The 18,448-nt window shown below is 42.3% G+C and overlaps 1 protein-coding gene across 2 annotated transcripts; it reads right to left on the bottom strand.

The window, feature by feature from the left end:
• Positions 1-459: 459 nt before the first annotated feature.
• Positions 460-17,132, bottom strand: prpf8 (pre-mRNA processing factor 8). 2 transcript variants are annotated; one of them, XM_083914253.1, is made up of 43 exons: positions 16,993-17,132; positions 16,264-16,381; positions 15,984-16,152; positions 15,606-15,770; positions 15,248-15,466; positions 14,929-15,141; positions 14,679-14,804; positions 14,378-14,483; positions 13,897-14,087; positions 13,640-13,759; positions 13,352-13,541; positions 13,006-13,125; positions 12,701-12,835; positions 12,428-12,557; positions 12,137-12,333; positions 11,473-11,679; positions 10,913-11,076; positions 10,681-10,807; positions 10,140-10,332; positions 9,774-9,961; positions 9,198-9,436; positions 8,817-8,963; positions 8,476-8,686; positions 8,223-8,339; positions 7,878-8,125; positions 7,595-7,774; positions 7,313-7,448; positions 6,981-7,150; positions 6,661-6,790; positions 6,366-6,512; positions 6,049-6,209; positions 5,698-5,889; positions 4,982-5,219; positions 4,689-4,817; positions 4,227-4,340; positions 3,936-4,109; positions 3,422-3,615; positions 3,050-3,289; positions 2,793-2,934; positions 2,526-2,666; positions 2,267-2,406; positions 1,899-2,101; positions 460-1,151 (listed from the first exon to the last, which is right to left on the bottom strand). In XM_083914253.1, the coding sequence occupies exons 2-43, from the start codon at positions 16,370-16,372 to the stop codon at positions 997-999; spliced, it is 7,017 nt and encodes a 2,338-aa protein (XP_083770379.1). In that variant the 5' UTR covers positions 16,373-16,381; positions 16,993-17,132; the 3' UTR covers positions 460-996. The 2 variants fall into 2 exon arrangements, with proteins under 2 accessions (XP_083770379.1, XP_083770378.1); XM_083914252.1 differs by having other exon boundaries at positions 16,264-16,384.
• Positions 17,133-18,448: the final 1,316 nt, after the last annotated feature.

Consider the following 18,448-nt stretch of genomic DNA (forward strand, 5'->3'; position numbering starts at 1 on the left):
TTAAGCGGTTTCATGCACTTTATTCAAAATCCAGGCACTTTTTAAACCTAGAAAACACCACACTAAAATTTAGGTGTTAAAAGATTTCCAGCAACCTGGGAACCCTGAGAAAGGGGACACTTCCTTAATAGCCGTCCGACGTTCCCGCATGTTAAAGGGAAGGTTTTCGTTTTTCTCCGTGTACTCAACAGGGAATTGTTGAGTCTTTGTAAATCATAAATAAGTAAGAGTGTGGTCTATACCTACTCTGTTAAGTTTCCTGAGATAACTTTTTCTTATGATTTGGCACTGTAAATCGAATTGACATATTTTAGGTCCGTTTCCAACTTGCTGAAGAGTGCCTGAGCAGTTCACTGAAACCAAAACCAAGTGTTGACCTGGGGCTTTTCTGAGGTCAAAACAAGAAAGTTCCCCCTCCGCACAGTCAAAATGAACATACGTGTGTCACTTCTCTTCTGGTTAACAGCCGTTTTATTAAGCAATAAGAATAACAGCACATTGGACTATCACATGACAACTGTTTATAAAAAATTGTGATCTTTATTTAAACCCAAGCCACAATGTCACAGGATGTACAGAACATTATAACAGGGACTTACTGGCAAGTTCAATTTCATTTCTCAAAGAGCAGAGGGGAAATAAAGTCTTTACCCTTTGAAACAAATATTACCCCACAGTATTGTGTACAGAAAACTACACATAAATGCACACATGCTTAGGTGTATAACAAGCCACAACAACTAAAGACTGCATCTTCTTGAAGTATATTTACTGTAATTAAGGGAGGAAAGAGAGTGGGGAGCAAAACAAAACATTTGTAGAAAATGTAAAAAAAAAAACATGTTACTAAAAACGTCCTAAAGCCTTTACATAAAAATTTCCAGACATCACAGTTACTTGTGTTCTATAGAAATATTACACGGGCTGTTCTGGACCGGCTCCACATGATTCTGGCAGACCTATCTACAAAATATGTGGGGAGCAGAGCGTGTGCGCTCAGGCGTACATGTCCTCGCGGTCTGCGTTGTAGATCTCACCCTCCTGCAGTGACGCAAAGTTTAGGAAGTGCGAGGGCCGGTGGACTTCATGGTAGAACTCCTTGGGGTTGGCCAGCTGCAGGTCGTACTTCATGTTGGGGTCGTGGCGCACACCTGGAGTAGGATAAACACGTTATCATGGCGGCTGGTTTGGAAACTTTCTCTGATATTCTAAAAATAGTTTACCGAGAAGTGTTTCTCTAAACATTTTTTATGCGAGATAAGAACCATGCAGTTGCTGAATTTGTCCTAATTTGAGCTAAACAAGAGTTTGTTTAAAAGATATCTGTGAGTTTCGCGAGGTAGAGAGTCTCGCTGAAAGCCTGGACCTTCATTTTATTGAAGCCCAGTCACTCGAAACTCACCGCCGTACTACTAGAATGCATTGCACGGTGGTTCACAGACAATGAGTGGGAATCAGGGAAATGACAGCCCTTGTACACGCCAGTCCTGCCTTAATAAGCCATTGTTTTAACATTTAAATGAAGACACCAATGGTTAATGCCTGAAAAGTGTCTAGGAGAAAATGTGTGCAACATATTGAATTAAGTTTTGTTTGAGTTAAAAACTGTTATATGCCTGAAAATCATCATGGTGCGAGAGAGAGTATTAGTCAGAGTAATGAAAAAGTTATTTGCACAGTAAAATCAATCAAACTGACACAGGGCCAGATGAGAAATATCAATACACAGCACCGACTTCTGTCACACAAGCAGCAGTATATGACAAATACAGCCACACAGATTCAAACTCAAGCAGAATCATTTAGTTCAACTAATAAAAGCAATAAACAAAAAATAATTTATTCTAAAGTACAAAATATAAGTTCCTTTAATAAAAGTAAAAACTATGGCTACTGACCCATGAAGTTGTAGTTCCAGGACACCTGGCCAGGCACCATGAAGAAGCCCAGGAAGCGATCAGAGAGCAGCATCTGCACTCTTTCATAGTGGGATGGCAGGTAGCCTTTGGGGTTGTTGCCCTTGTCTGTGTTCTGCCGACCCCACTCGTAGCCACTGGGTGTCAGCTTGTAGGCTGTAAGCGTGCACGAGCCTGGGGTGAAGCTGATAAAATGGAGGTAAAATCAATTTACTTAGCATTCAATTAACAAGCATCACTTTACTATGTTTACTACTGTATTTTGTTTACAGATGTTTCCTCTTTATAAGTACAAGATTGCCATGTACTTCTGAGTTATAAGTGCTCACCATCTGTGTTATGAAACGTACCTGCAAGTGATGATGATGGTCTTCTCTCCGTCCCAAGAAGGGTTGTCAGCCATGACCTTGGCGTGGGTGGTGACGTCCTGTGGGGACAGCTGGGGCGACTCATTAGGCTGGGTATGGATCCAGCCGAGGGGCTCCATTTCCTGTTTACGGAAGGGAAAAAAAGTTTTAAAATGCTGGTACAAGATAAAACTAAAACTGTTAAAAGCAGAAAGCACAGTTAACAATCTTAAAATGGTAAGAAAGAGCAAGTTTGTCTTACTTTGAGGTACTCATGACCAGGCAGCTGGTTGGGCAGGTGGACAGTCTGGTGTGTCCCCCACTGTGGCACCATGACGATACAACGGATCTCCTTCACCTGGGGGTTGTCTGGTGGACTGGTGCCATACAGGTAGCCTGCAATCTGGAACGAGACGGTGTACCATCAGTATCTAGCACAGTTTTACTTTGCACTTCACGTCGATTAGATTGATGACTACGTCGACGACATGTCAAAGGAAAACTGCAGTTCTATGAATCCCGTACATACCTGTGCTCGCAGATCTGAGATGCAGATGAACTTCTTGAGGACGTTCTTGGGCAGGATGTAGGTGTACCCCGTCTCCTTGATGTCGTCAGATGACACGTAGATGTGGTTGGTTCGGAGGTGGAGGTTGGCAGCAGATATGGCCCTGGCAAGTGAGGAACGAGCAACATTAAAGCCAACTGATATGGAAACCAAAACTCTACCCATTTACTACGATAAACTATATATTTATCTCTTTAAGGATCATAAACTCTGCTTACCTGACTCTCCACTCAGTCTTGGAGGAGAAGGTCTGGGTCTCGTAGTTGGAGGTGGTGGAGGTGATTATCTCATCGCCGTGCTTGTTGACAGTTCGGGTCTGCGTTGCTGTGAGCTGCGACTGCTCTTTAGTCTGCTTCTCAATCTCTGCAATCTGCTGACGCTGCTGTGACGGAGCTGAGATCTCCATTCCCAGGATAATGTCACGGATCTCAGACTGGGTCAGCGAGGCCACGTTCACACTGGGTGAAGACAAGGGAAGCATTGAGCACTAAATACAAGTCTGGCTTTATTCAGTTTTATTAAGTTACAGAACATTTATGACAAACTGTATTTAATTCAGGCAAATATTCAGTCCATGTATTAATACTTACTTGTTCTTTTTGCCGTAATCTGCCAGAATGAGATCCTTGAGCTGCACTTCCACCTTGATCCACTCCTCATCAGTGAGGGTGGGCCAGATGTGATGAGGCTCGGTGATGGTTGTCTTGTCAGGTTTCAAAATCACCTTGGCGCGGTCATTGTTGACGTGGAGCGCTCTGAGGATCAGGATGAGTCGGGAGAAGGCCTAGAGATGGGGCAGAACACCACACAAAAACTATTCACACAGGGGATAAGTTGATGTCACCTAATGCACTCTGATGAGTTTTGTCATCTTGGATCAGCTCAGCTACACTTGACAGCCACAAGGACAAGTTTGTTTTTTAACCGTTATTTGTGGTGGAAACAAAGCACAGAAGCTTCTAACATCTTTGTATTATGTTATAATTTCCATGTGTAAACAAATACAACAAAAAAACTTCCATAGAGACACGATACAGTGATATAAATTTAGTGCGATCCACGTAATCCTGGTCTGAGGCTCATGCGGGATAGAGTGAAACTCACTGTGTAAGACGAGATGGTCTTGAGCCAGTCATCGTAGAGGTTGAACAGCACCATCTGAGGCTCTGTAGCCTTCAGGATCAGGTCTCCAAACTTCTCCACCTTCAGACAAGCCTGGAAGGGCAGCTGCAACTCGGAACCTTTGATCACGATGTTGGGGAAGTCGAGCAAGTGGACCTGTACAGAGAGAACAATTGCATAAGTACTGGAGTATCCAACTTTAAGCAGTTACACTGAGATTATATGTCAAGGCTCCTAATTACTATTGCCGTTATAAGCATGAGAGAATCTCACCTCCAGAGGGTCCAGCATGCCCTTTCTGGTTACAATGATCTGTTTCGGCTGCTCTTCCACAGGGAGGGAGCGAATCAGGGCAGCTACTTCTTCAGCTGTCTTCCATTTGGCCAGCTACAGAGACAGAGCAAGAATAAAGTCAGACACGTAGGACGAATGGACAACTTTAGTGCTTGTGCCAAATATCTATCTATATATATCATTCTGGTTATGATATTTCAAATGTCGCTGCATTGTTTCAGTAATAAAAATATGTTTTTCTTTTTAAACAATGTCGAACATAATATAGACCAAATATAAAAAATAAAATGGTAGTAAGAGTTATTTCTTCCCCTTGAACATATAATTAAAATGTATCATAGTAAGAGTTTCTGCTACATAACACAATAGGAATCAGAATAAATCAATACAAAAAGCAGAGCAGGTGATAATAAAAGTGTGAGTGGTGGAGCAGGGCCGTACCTGTCCCAGACGTTTCTGTCCGGCCCACACAGACGTGTGAATGATCTTGAGGAAAAGTTGACCGGTCCTGGGGTTGAAGATGAATATAGCTCCGTTGATGGGCTTTGTGGTCAAGTTACCCTCAAAGGTCTGTTGAAATAGACGGAGAATACATGTGACTAAACAAAAAAGGATAATCTATTCATAATATTATAATATTCAGACACTTTATTAACAAAAATAAGAAGCAGTAATTCCAAAACAAACTCTTGTCATTGAATTACTATTGAGGAAAATAAATAGTCGGCCCTCACCTTGTGGATGGTGACTCTGTACACGTTGGTGTCATCTACAAACCAGATGATCTGGTTCGAGAAGAGTTCACCATAGTTCTGTGAGGACAGGTAGGGCTCAGTGGGCTCGGATGAGTACAGCTGCAGACCTTTGCGAATGCGCTCCCTGAGCACGTACAGGGCAGGGTTAGCCTTCATGATCTTGGCCATGGCCTGCTGTATCAGAGGCTTGCTTCCAGGGAACCAGTTACCATAGGCACTGCGGTGGAGAGAAAATGATAGTTCAATACCAACTAATTTAGTACACTTAAGGGAGGTCAGAGTATGCCTACACAACACAATTTGAACTGACTTACTATTGCAGACAGTTACATTCATGTAAAACAAGTTAGAAAGCTAGTGTGAATACTTCCACGGCTACTGCAGAACATATTTGTGGACATGAACATGTAGATGTCAAAATTCAGGCAATGCTGTCAAGCATTTGCTGTACATATGTTTGGTTTATTTGTACAAACTATAATACACTGGGGTTCATTTACAATTATAAAGAAAAGACAGCTTTACCCTCTTACCACCAAGCAGTGCTACTTTACCTGTAGCAAATATAACTATGTTGGTTCAAGAGATCACACAATATAGCAACAATAATTATGTTGCACCCTATTTTTAGGTTTTCCTTTATGTCAATCTGCCAATCATACTGGTCTTGTATCAATGTTTGTAACATTCCTAACCTGTGGAGGTTGTAAGCCAGGTCGATAGCAATGAGCACTCCTGTGGGGGAGGGGTAGATACTCATGTTGTCGGTGGTGTAGTCCAGGAACTTGGCCCTGGCGTAGCGCTCAATGTCATGTGAGTCATAGTCACCCCAGCGCAGCTGGATATCGATCCAGTACTTCTGTGTGGTGGTGCTGTCCATCACATCCCTGAAGGAGGAGGTGCATGTTTTAATTTGAACAGATACATTTCAAATGCTTCCATGATGAGTTTATGAAACCCATAAATGTTTTCAGCGCACCTAGTGTAACTTTTTAGGGACATATTTCTAAAGGTAAAAGTCATATAAATCCTGATACTACACATACTTGGAGTCAGCAAGCAGAGATGGTCGAGAGACGTTCCACTTGTATGATGCAAAGAGGAGGATGTCTGCACAGGACGAGTTCATCTTGTACGACTTCCTGGGGTGGATGGTCTCTTTCTGCACTGTCTCAATCTCAAGAGCATCCAGTTCCTGATCAAACACCTGTACACAAAAACAAAAAAATATTACCACTGTGGGAAGAACAGTTAATTTAGCAGGTAAAAGCCATTTTAAAAAAAAAGTTCAACATGCTACCTTTTTGCTGTTACGCTGAGTGAAAAGCAAGTCCATAATGAGGTAAAAGAAAATAAAACCTACCTGACAAAGATCCATGACAATGCTCTCATGAATCTTCTGCCACAAATGAGCCCTGAAGATCTGAATGAGGGAGATCTTCAGTGTGGGGATCTTGCCGTGCATAAAGATTCCTGTCAGGTCAAGTTGTACCTGGAAACCAACGTACACCTGAAGACAGAGGAGTGAAAAAAATTAGACCAAGACAGACATTTTTAAGCTATTAAGACAGTTCTTCATTCATGACTTTTTTTCTACAGGGACCTAAAAGTCTATCAATTCTGGAAGAGGTAAATTTACAAATATTGGTTGTACTAACGTTGGCTCTGTTGATGGTGGGTGACCACCAAAGTGTGAAGCGACGGTTGGGGATTTGGTTCAGACCAGACCTCTGGGCATTGGTCAGCTTCTTCCATTTCATGGACTCCTCAAAGCCACTGGCCTTTTCCCTAAAGTCCACAAAATCAGTTCCAAGGATGTTAACATTTGTAAAGAAAAGAAAAAACAAACAGACCAAGTACAGCAAGTGCAAAAGTATTTTGGTTGTGCTAAGTGCACTCTTCTCTTTAAGAGTGGTTTGTGTTCAAGCTCTCTTATGCTCTTGTACTGTGACCGTTCTTAGTATCAAAATGCTCTCACCAGAAGAGACCCTCCCAGGTGGGAAAGTAAGTGCCTTTGAAGAGTGTGTGTTCGAGGATGCCCTCCACACCGCCCAGAGCCTGGATCATGTCTGTGCGGTAGTTGTTCAGATTCCACAGTTTGCCATCGTGTCTCTGATGTGTCCACCAGAACGGATTCTGCTTCAGCACCTGCACACAATCAAGACAAAAACAAAATTACTATATTAACATACAAAAATCATTTGTTAGGTTTATGTCGTCAGAATTACACTTAAACGATTGATCCCTGGTTTCTCATTTCATCCCAAGACACTTTTCCCCTTCAACATATTAGCAGTGTCTTCATCTTACCTGGTACTGTTTGAAATCTGTCCTGACTCTCCAGCCTTTGTCATAGGCCAGTGTGTGTCGGTCCTTCTGGAAAAGTGTGTTGATACGAGGGATTCCTCTGTCCCAAGAATCCTCCAAATCTTCCAGGGTCAGACGCCTGAAACAGAAAACGCAGTGCTATTTGCCTTGTCTAGCTTCAGCTTACATTTTTAAAAATACATACAATTCCATCAGCGTAGAACAGCAGATCATAAGTCTCCAAGGGATGTTATCATTCACAAGCTGATCCAACTGAAATAATACCTGTTCTGGGCGATGGCCTCCTGTCTTTTGAGGGCGTACTCAGCCCAAACCCTCTGGGAGTCGATGAACTCGCTCTCCCATGGCTGAATGTAACGATACAAGTTAGGAATCAGCTGGTCTTCTTCATGGCTCATGCCAGACCTGAAGTGGGTGATACCCACATCTGTCTGCTTGGACCACCTGGTAGAGAGGGAGAATAATTAAAGCCCAGTTTGCTAAATTAATCTACAAGATAATTTAGTGACTAAAGATCAAGATATTAGCAGCCTGCGTGCTGACTTACCGCAAGTCTGACTGTGGAATGAGCACGTGGCCCATAGACAGCATGCCAAGGCCACCCAACTCTTTGGGAGTGTAGAAGACTACAGGAGGGAAGCGACTAGGCATTTTAGAGTTCAGGCCGATCTTGATACGAGTCTGGATCTTGTTCTCACACTTCACCAGCAGGTCCAGGAGCTCCTGGGTGTTCACCACAGCCTCACGGAAGTACGTCATCAGACCGATCAGAGCAGTGTTCCATTTGTTCACAATCTGGAGGTAAAGACAGGACACGGTAAAATATTCTGAAAAAGCTATCATTATTTTCCATTACATGCTCTATTTTTTTGGGAGACGGTAGTCAGCTGACCTTGGTGAATGTGGTGGAGCCAGAGGCCATCAGGATCTGACGCACTCTGTTGTGGAAGCGCTGCATCGATTCATCATCCACACGCAAGAAACACTGTGCGGTCCGCTCTTTGGTTACCTACACATTCACATGCAATACGAGAACTTCAAACACAGGATTGATTGTGGCCACTTCAAGAAAGATAGCAGTTAAGCTATCCTTCTTATCATGTAATGCAAATGTTAGAAGCTCATTTTGGGCATCAATTCCTCACCTCATTCTGCAGGTTCCACACACCATCCTTGTGGGTAAACTCCTCATAGCTGGTGCGGCACTTTGGCAAGATGCGGCACTCAAAGCCACACATGTTGAAGAGCAGGTTGGGGTTGTCTTTGCTGTAGACTGAAACAAAGCTGTTCTCCCACTGCACAGTGGTTACTGATCTGGGCAGGCGGTTCTTGATGTCCCAGAACACAGCACGTCCCCTGTGAAGATTAAGATTAGAAAGGTTATGCGTATTTCTCTCCAAACCTGGCAATATATGATCATCATAAAATAATTTATAATACAATAAACTACTAGTTTTAAGAATTTGAATCTTGAGGTGAGACTCACAGGTTGACATCGTGCTTCATCAGTCTCATGCGAGCATCACGGGGCCAGCACTTCTTGTTGTTATAACCCACTATGTTCTCATTGTTAGGGTCTGGGTGCTCCGTCAGGTACCTCTGAATCAGATCCCTGGCTTCGTCAGCAGAGAACCTGGTGAACCCATGAAAATGCTGAGAGTTACAATAAATCAACAAAAACCTTTTACAATTCTGTCCACAAATATGTACTGCAGCGACAGAAGAATTGACTAGAACCAAGATTTAGATTTCTAATAAGTCAGGCCATTTTCAAAACTCATGCTGTCAATCAAATCTTGTGTTGCTGAATAGCCACATATCTAAAAGCTGTATATAAACATCATTCTTATTGGTGTTTAAATCCCACCTGAAGAAGATGTGGATGCGGTCGATGTAGCGGCAGTACAGTCTGATTGGGTGGGCGCTCTCTGTGGGTGTGTCTTGGAAACTCAGGAAGTCATTTGGCATCTGAGGTGGGCCGGCCATCTCACTGGCACGGTGCAGACCGAGCACCAGAAGGTCCATCACCAGGCCGTAGTACTGTACAATGAATGAGGCAAACTGGAGCCCCCTGATGATGCCGTAGGAGTTTGTGTGGTTCATATCCTAGATAGACAAGAGACAATGAGGAAAAGGCATGGCAAGTTTATTTTTTTTAGCTTCAAACAGAAAAGTATTCAGCCTCGATGTAAGAACACATCAGTAAAAACTTCTTTAACAGTAACTTGAGTATGTCTATACACTGAGCAATAAGTTCCTTATATAAGAGATCTAAGGAATGATCTATCAAGCAGGGGTTTCCCAATTCTGGTCCTGGAAGGCCACAAGAGCAGAAAGAAACCTAAAACATGCAGGACAGTGGCCTTCCAGGACCGAATTGGGCACCCCTGCTATTAAGATTATACAGGATCAAATCAAATTTAAAATGAAGAAGTGTGTTTACCTTGTAGTTGATGACCACGTTGTTCTTAGCTGTCATATAATCAGCAATGTTGTGGTCCACAATAAGACGCAGCAGCCTGTTGAGCAGGGTCAGATCAATCTTCTCGTACATCTTCTCGTAGCGGGACTCCAGCATCACGTTGCACTCTCCCTCCGCTGTCTCCCACACGTCCTGCAAGTTGTTGATACCTGAGGAGAATTAACAAAAAGATAATGTTTGACTTTTGGTCCCAACATAAAGAGAGCTATCAGATGAGATTCAGGTTATTAACAGAAATTTAAAGGCCAACTCAATGCACACCAAGTTATTACACAATATAATTTTTACATATAACTTAATACAGTAAACCCTCTTATTGGTTCTGACCTTGACACCACTTGTAGACCAGCAAGGGGGGTGGTTCAGTGTCAGCAGGTTTGATCCAGGGTGGGAAGAGGCGTCTTTTGTCTGCCTCGTACCACAGGTACTGGTCAAGGTAGGCGTCTGTGATCTTCTCCAGGGGCTCCACATCGTACACGGGCACCAGGTGACTGTACAGGTCCATGAACTCGATACCCACCTGCATAAGAAGTAGTCATCATGAGTCAGTCTGCAACAAACATTTCCTGCAGTGACTTAGAAAAAGTATGCTGTTGACATTAGTACTCGGTTAATTTGTGAATTAGGCCTCAAGTCACTTTTTTCTGCCAACAATCTAATGACAGAAGCTCTGTTAAATAAAGACCATTTCATCCACTTATGGTAAATACTGTGTAACATTTCCCACTATACCTTGATGCTTACTATCTGTATCGTTTGTTATTGAGCTGTGGAATCAAAATATATTTTTAGCCAGTTTTTGCTCTCAACATTCCACATGAAGTTTGACAACAGCCAACTTTGAATATTGGCATGTCTTGGTGCTGACCTCTTTGAAGGCTCTCTGGGTGAGCAGGTGACGTTTGATCCTGGACAGGGCCTCGTGAGGATTGTCGTAAGCCTGCTCAATCAGCCCCAGCTCCTCCCGCTGACTCTGGTTCAGACGAGACTTTACACTGGGGGACACAGAGAAGCAAACAAATAATGTCAGAAACAATATTCTGCCAGGTTGTGTTGCCTGGTGTGAAGTCTGCTGAATATTTGCTGTTTAAGTTGTCTACCTGTACGCCTCCTTGAGCCTCTCCAAGGCCAGAATGAGCAGCTTGGTGTCATGTTTGTAGGACAGTGGAGGGAAAGGGATGGGCGAGAACCGCCGACTCTCCAGCCAGTGAACAGTGGTGGTATAAATGGCTACGGCCTCTTCAGCTGTGATGTAGGGGCCGTCCTAGAAAGAACATACACATGTTAAAAATACTTTAAAAGTTCATGTTATTAGCAAATAAAGATTTGAGCAATTAAAACAGCTTAATGTAAAAGTTAAGACAGTACACTAAGTTTAAATTATCAGAAACAATATCTGAATGGTGAGGAGCAAACTGCAGCTGCAGTCAGTAAAAAATAAAGAGACACCATTCATCTTAATATTCCTCCAGTTCTTACGCACAGGCAAGCAGACCAATGCAGGTGCGCCTTTGGAAGAGGACTTCAGTTTCTGGTCATAGACCAAAGAGCACACAAATATGACTAATCAAAGCAACAATTCATACCTCCCACAGTGCAAATACGTTAATGGAAAGGCCCTTTCAATTTTCTTTTTGAGCTTTCCTTTTCTGTGTGTTACCTTCAGGTAGTTGTGCTGTCTCTCCTGCTCAGCTTTCAGGTACAAACGGGTCAGCCTCCCGAGGTTCTTCTTGCACACGGTCTTGTCCACAGTAGCCCCGCGACGGATTCGCTCACGGTTGTAGTGGGCAGTGTTGGTCCACCAGTCAGCTTTAGCTTTCACATAACGCAGGATCATGTTCTCAATGGGAGTGGGCAGGCCTGGCACCTGTAATAATGGGAAGAAAACACCTTTTTATTCATTCTTGCTCAACGTAAAGTGGCACAAATGTTTTGAACCACTATTATGCCGTTTCTTTGGTCTGTCATCTTCGCATTGTGATCTGCTGTATAATAAAAGGAAATATTTCCCTGAGTCTTTAATTAAGAAACCATATTGAATATTCACATTTCTAAACACAATACAAATGCCACACATTATCTGAATCACCAAGTACAAGGTGCATACAACTTAAAGCACTGAATGCTTAAGAAGTCTAGGCAACATTACAATTGAAGGCCTTGAAATGACCCCAACACTTCAGGCACTTCACATTTTACCTAAGACACTCCAGGGTCAGACAAAATATCAACTCATATGAAACGGTGATTTTTAGATTCTGTGATTCAAATAACCCCTTCTGCCATATCGTACTCAGTGTAAAGGATCTCTGTAAAGCACTGACCTTCCAGGGGATGTTGGCCTTCCAGCACCTCCACGACTCACTGAGGTGCTGCAGGATAGTTCTGGCCTTGTTCTGTTTTATGCCCTCGGGCATCATGTCCAAGATGTCATGCATCACAGCAGCACGCAACTCCAGGTCAAAGTGAGACTCCACACGCTGTTTGGTCACCGTCTTTGCAACACCCTTGGAGTGACGTCCTGTTGAAGCAATCAAAGGCAATTTTTGTTTTAAAAGTTTGTTGGTTCCTGCAGACACAAACCTCCATTTTGTTGCCAAACCAGAAAATCATACCTTCAAACTGCCTAGCCAGCAGGTTCCCCAGCCACCTTTCCAACAGCGGAGTAATTCCCCTCATGAAGAACAGCCACACTCTCCAGCCGGGAGCCCAGAAGCCACAACCTGGACCCTTGCCCACAGGACCCTGATAGAAATAATAAATAAAAATCATTATAATTCAAACTTAAGGTGCAAAGCTAAACACATTTTGTGTAGTTTGTGGGAAATAACATAATATCTCCAATAAACAAAGAGTTGGCAGATCAATACACAGGAGTGTTTACTTACAGTGTTGAACCGGTAGTAGATGAGATGCTTCAGATCTTTGCACATCCGGATTTGCCTCATCAACTTGTACTTGTAGCGATACATGCCTGTCAGCTGACCCACATGGGCGAAGATGTACTGCAGTCCATCAGACAACTACAATACAGAAGTAAAAGTTGGGGATTGGTCAAGTGTGAAATGATTGTAAAATAATTCTTGAAAACAATATACAACAATTTCAAGACGTTGCCACCACTGAAAGGAAGACTGCAAGGGAATGTCGCTCGTATACAGATGTGCTGTGCAAAATTTGTTGTTGAACTAACCTGGAAGGCATCAACATTTCCCAGTCTGTACTGCACGTGGCTGTCCACCACCAGCTTGCTGAGACGTAGCACCTCTCTGCACAAGTGAAAGGCATTGCCGAATCGAGACTTCTTTCTTTCCTGAGGGACACAAACAAGAAAACAGTTGTAGGTCACACTCGTGAAATAGTACAGAGTGCAAGACATTTTAGCAACAAAAAAAACTGGGCTTAATCCACGTTTTAGTTTCACACAAAATATGGGCTTCTGTGCTTAAAGCTACCAACAAGGGGTTAATGGCAGTATTGTAGGTTAAGAGCAACAATGTCGTCAACAACAACAGCTGAATCTGCCATGGAGATGGTACCTTTGTGGTCAGTGTCTTGACAGGCTTCAAGTTGAAGTTGTAGTCAAGATGCAGGTAGTTGAGGTTCTTACGATGGATAAGCAGATTGAGCATGTTGTAGCCCTGTCGGCAAACCTGCAGACCCACCTCCACCCAGTCCAGCTTGGTGGACTGAAAGAACTTGGTGGCCTTGAAGGAGCGGAACAGATACCTGAAAGACAACAACAGTTGAAAAATAAACAATAAGGAAAAAGAAACACCTTAAATTATAGACAGGTTAACAGGAAACCAAAATAAAGGGACGCCCACCTTTTCTTCTGGGCTTTGGGTGGTCTGTGTTTGAGAGCATTGAGCACATAGTACTTGAGCAGTTTCTGGTATGACACTCGCACCTTCACTGGCTGTCCTGCAGGGCAGTGCTCACGGTACCTGAAGAATAATTGAACAATTAGGATTTAGAAATTCTCAAAAATACAGTCCTACATCTGAATGAGATACACAAAACATTCCCACAAAACCATGTCCGCAATCAAAGTAAATGACACATTTGTTGGTAGTTTGCTCACCAGTTCTTGATCAGGGGAATATCAATGGCTCGTCTCGTGCGTCCAGATCTGAGGTTGAAGGGTCTTGGTGCCCACAGCAGAGCAATGCCATTAGCTGTGTTGTCTGTGTAGAGTGGGGTCTCCTTGAGTAAGGGCTCCACATACTCAGGAAGCTCAAACTCCTCATCATCATCAGGCAGCGGCTCCTGACTCTGTGGGTACAGGAAATGACAATAAGAATTTAAAGAATATTGATTTGTAATTAGAACAGTTAAATGCAAAGAAAATGGATGTGGAATTTTACCCCAACTCATTCAAATTCAAATAATTAGAAGCAATATCTGAACGATGAAGGGCCAACTGCTACTGCAGCCAGTAATGCATAAGTCACCATTCATTTCAATATTCCTCTAGTTCTTACGCACAGGCAAGCAGAACAATGCAAGTGCGCCTTTGTAAGAGGACTTCAGATGAATAAGCAGCCACAATCATCCACCCTTACCTTGACAGAATGTCTGTGTGAAATGGGGTTGATCAGCGGGTCAAAGTAGAACGCTGGGAGATCTGGATCCTCTGTCTTGATAAAGACCACGTTGGGTGTATGATACCTGTAGGGATATATTCATGAGTATCTACTAATTTCTTACAGAAAATGTGAAAGATATTAGAAAAGATGTGTTCACTGGATGAGCAAAGACATTCAGGGGCATTTCACACAATTCACATCTGAATATTCTTTCTTTAGTTAATTTGAATTACTTCTCATGAATCTGTGAGAATGAATTCATTAATCAATTTCCTACCAGGTGAGGTGGACATGGTGCGGCAAGTTGTTGTACAGGTAGGGGAAGGCGATTTTGTACTCCGTTCTGATAGGCTGTCGGATGATAATCTTGTTGATGTCATTGAACTCATTCCAGTCTTCATCCCTGCAGGAGACACGGAGAAGGACCGGCTAAGGCACAAATCATCTACCACCCATTCTTACTTGATGTTTTGTTAGGGGTTAAACAGAAACAATTGCATATTTTATTAAAGTTGAGAGGTTCTTACTGAAGGTTAATGTCCCTGACCAGTGGCTCAAACTTTGGTCCCCCGGGGATGGCCATATTCAAGGCCTTGGAAGTGAAGAAAGCCTTGAGGTCAAACAGATAAAAGTAATTGAAATCCACCAGGTCTGTGAGCAGCTGATTGGCCAGGCGGTACAGTGTGGACATCATGGGCAGCGTGAACTGCCAGCGACGGTAGGTGGTCCCATTCACAAACCTGAAGAGGGCACAAATGAATTAGCCTTTGATTCTGCTAGCGTCACATCAACTGAATGTGTTACATTTAAAATGTTTGGCCTTAAAAGTGTGATGTGATGGCTTACTTGGCTGTGTCTTTGAGGGGTTGGTGCTCATAGAACCACTCCGCAACTGAAGAGTCCTCCTCAGAGTCCAGCTCCATCTGGATGGCCTCCAGGGGTTCCACATCAAGGATGTTGTCAGCGTAGTCCAGAGGCGGCTCCTCATCATCAAATGGCGGAAAGCGCATCCGCTTGAAGTGCCGACGATCACGCTTCTCACGCCTCATCATGATCCACATGGTGCTGGGGGAGGATAAGAGATACCAATGATTCAATATTTTAGGAATAGAGAGAAGTATAATGCAGTGGTTGTGCATTTCTCACATTTGTAAGTGCCACATTCTACAAAAATAATAGCACCCAATATGAAACTCTCTCTTACCCCCACTGGGCGATGTAGACTGGCTCTATGACCCAAGGGATTTCATTCACAAAGGAAATAGCTCCAGTGATGTGGTAGAGGACAGGGACGTCTCTGATCTGTTCCCAGGGCATAGGCATGTTTTCAAGCAGCTTCAGTACTGCATGGGGCATGTACTTGAGGGCACTGTTCAACAAAAACAAAAATACAGGATGAGTGGTGATGTTTACTTTTGTCCAATTACAATGTTTGTATGTTTTTTAAAACAATAAATTGTGCACAGAGACAATCAGTTTTAAGCACACATGTGCATTGCAGTCTACCTAGAGTACATATGACAATGTTAATCAGCCGAAAAAATAAAAAATACACATTTACTATAGTATGATTTATTTTTACCCAAGGTACACCCTCTTGTCATGGCGAAACTTTCTGTTAGTCATGTCTCCATGGTCCCTGATGATCTTGCGAACATGCTCAGGTGGCATGTCTTCCTTCTGAGCATCCACAAAGCCAAACTTCCTCTTTTCGGAGTAGCGCTTTGCCTGCAAGTGCTGCCATTTTCTTGCTGTAGAGTGATAGGACATTTAAAACAAAATAAATCACCATTTAGTGTGATATGACATTGTAGTTTTAACTACACCAGGACATGTGCTGCATTGAGGGAAAGCAAACATACCTTTCTCTTGCAGTTTTTCCTCAGACATGTAGTCCGGGATAGTCACAGGAGGGGGCACACCTGGTGGCATCCCTGCAGGGACCCCTCTGTAGGGGAAGGTAGCTGCCATAGCGCCTCACTACTGAAAGAAAACACCAAACAAAGAGCTTCTGTAAGCACTGACATTTTCCGATTTTGGTTCAGTGTATGTAGATTATCAAAAACTGGTGATTTAAGCTCAAACTCAGAAAAATAAATAAAAATAATACACAAAACAACTCTGTTACATCAGGCAATAAAGACCTCTGGCTGGCATGTTCGCCAGAGAACTCTAATAATTTAAAAATATTTATTCTGTTTTAGCTTTGATACAGACAAAAGCTAAACGCAGACACCTATTGCACATTATCTTGGCTAAGAAATGCTTACGAAACCATTCAAATAGTTGGCTAACGGTTAGCCAGATAGCTTAACAACAGGTCTTCCCATACAGCACCAAATGTAACGTTATGTGCGCACAGGGGACTTAACTTATTACCCGTTCGGTAAACTTTTCAGCACCACATGTAATTAATCTATTCTTTACAACACACTTCACCCAACGTTAGAAAAGTGTTACGTCGATGTCGGCACTCATTGCTTAACGTTAGGCCCAGCGTGGATGAAGCGGTAAGCTAACCAACTGCTAAAACTAGCACATCAGCTAACGACTAAACGTAACAAAACCAAAATGCTCGCACCACCACTCACCTCGCTACCTTCACGCCCGGTGTAGTATCTTAACGTTGAAGACAGAACCAGCTACCACAACATGTCTCTTTCAAAAGTTGTTTTGTCCTTTTCTCCGCTTCACTGTTGTGTTGATTTGTCTTCATAAAAACTGCATCACGCACGACGGACGACGGCGGCCACACGATGGACGCAGTTCAGAGGAACTCACGAACAACAGGTACGCCGGATATAAGAGTGTTGCCACGGAAACAGTTAGGGCTCTACGTAAAAAAATCCTACGCAAACGTTGGACAAGCGCAATTTTAAAGTACCCGGATGATTGGGTTTCCGGTGTACTACTGCCCCCTGTAGTGTTGGGGCTTCAACGTAAAACGAACGGTACATAATACGTTTATTTAAAAAGTCTGCCCATTACAACATCAAGGTGTGAATAAAGTACGAACAGTACAGTATATATATATATATATATGCACAAGGAAACACATCACATGCCATTATAAATACATTTGCTTGCATGCACTAGTAAAATATACAGAATTATACATAAATATACACATATATATAGACCATTACGTGAACAATAGGGGTACAAGTCTGAAGTAGAATGAGTTCTAGAGAGAGATAAATAAAAGTAAGGTAGGTCAGAAACAAGAGCAGAATGTTTGAAAACATGTAAATAAAGATGATTTGATGATTTGAAGATTTGAAAATAAGTGATACACCTAAGTGAGGGAGGAAGATTGTTCCATATAATGCAATATATATTGGATTTAACTACAATATTTATCACAACGAAATATTTATCCCAGCACCAATTGTACTCTGCAGCATTGCACATTTCATTGTCCTGTGTTATACATATATATATATACCTGTATCTAGATCTGCAAACATCAGTTCAATGTACTCTGCAGCATTCCTGTGTTATATATATATATATGTGTGTGTGTGTGTGTGTGTGTGTGTGTGTGTGTGTGTGTGTGTGTGTGTGTGTGTGTGTGTGTGTGTGTGTGTGTGTGTGTGTGTGTGTGTGTGTGTATCTAGATCTGCACACATCAGTTCAATGTTTGTGTTTACCTTTGTTAATTTTTGTTTCCCTTTTAGCTGTACGTCTATTTCTGTGTATGTAAATTGAGAGTGACAATAAGCTGGAATCAAATTCCTTGTATGTGTTCACATTTCTAATTCTGATTCTGATAAATATGGAAAATTAAATAAATAAATGGGTAAGTATTAGCATTATTATTATTATTATTATTATTATTATTATTATTATTATTAATGTATCTATGTTTTTGGATTGCTTTATCAAGTGGATTTTTCCTTGTAAACATACTTTTGGTAGTTTTACTGGCTATGAAGAAGGAACTTAATGTTTTTCTGGCTTTCTTCTCATTTGAGTGCCACATATCAAATAACAGACACATTTAAAGCAATGCTTTTATTTTTAATTCTTTTTATTGTGAAAGCTTGT

This window comes from Echiichthys vipera (genome assembly GCF_963691815.1).
Source record: "Echiichthys vipera genome assembly, chromosome: 5".
NCBI classification, from domain to species: Eukaryota; Metazoa; Chordata; class Actinopteri; order Perciformes; family Trachinidae; genus Echiichthys; species Echiichthys vipera.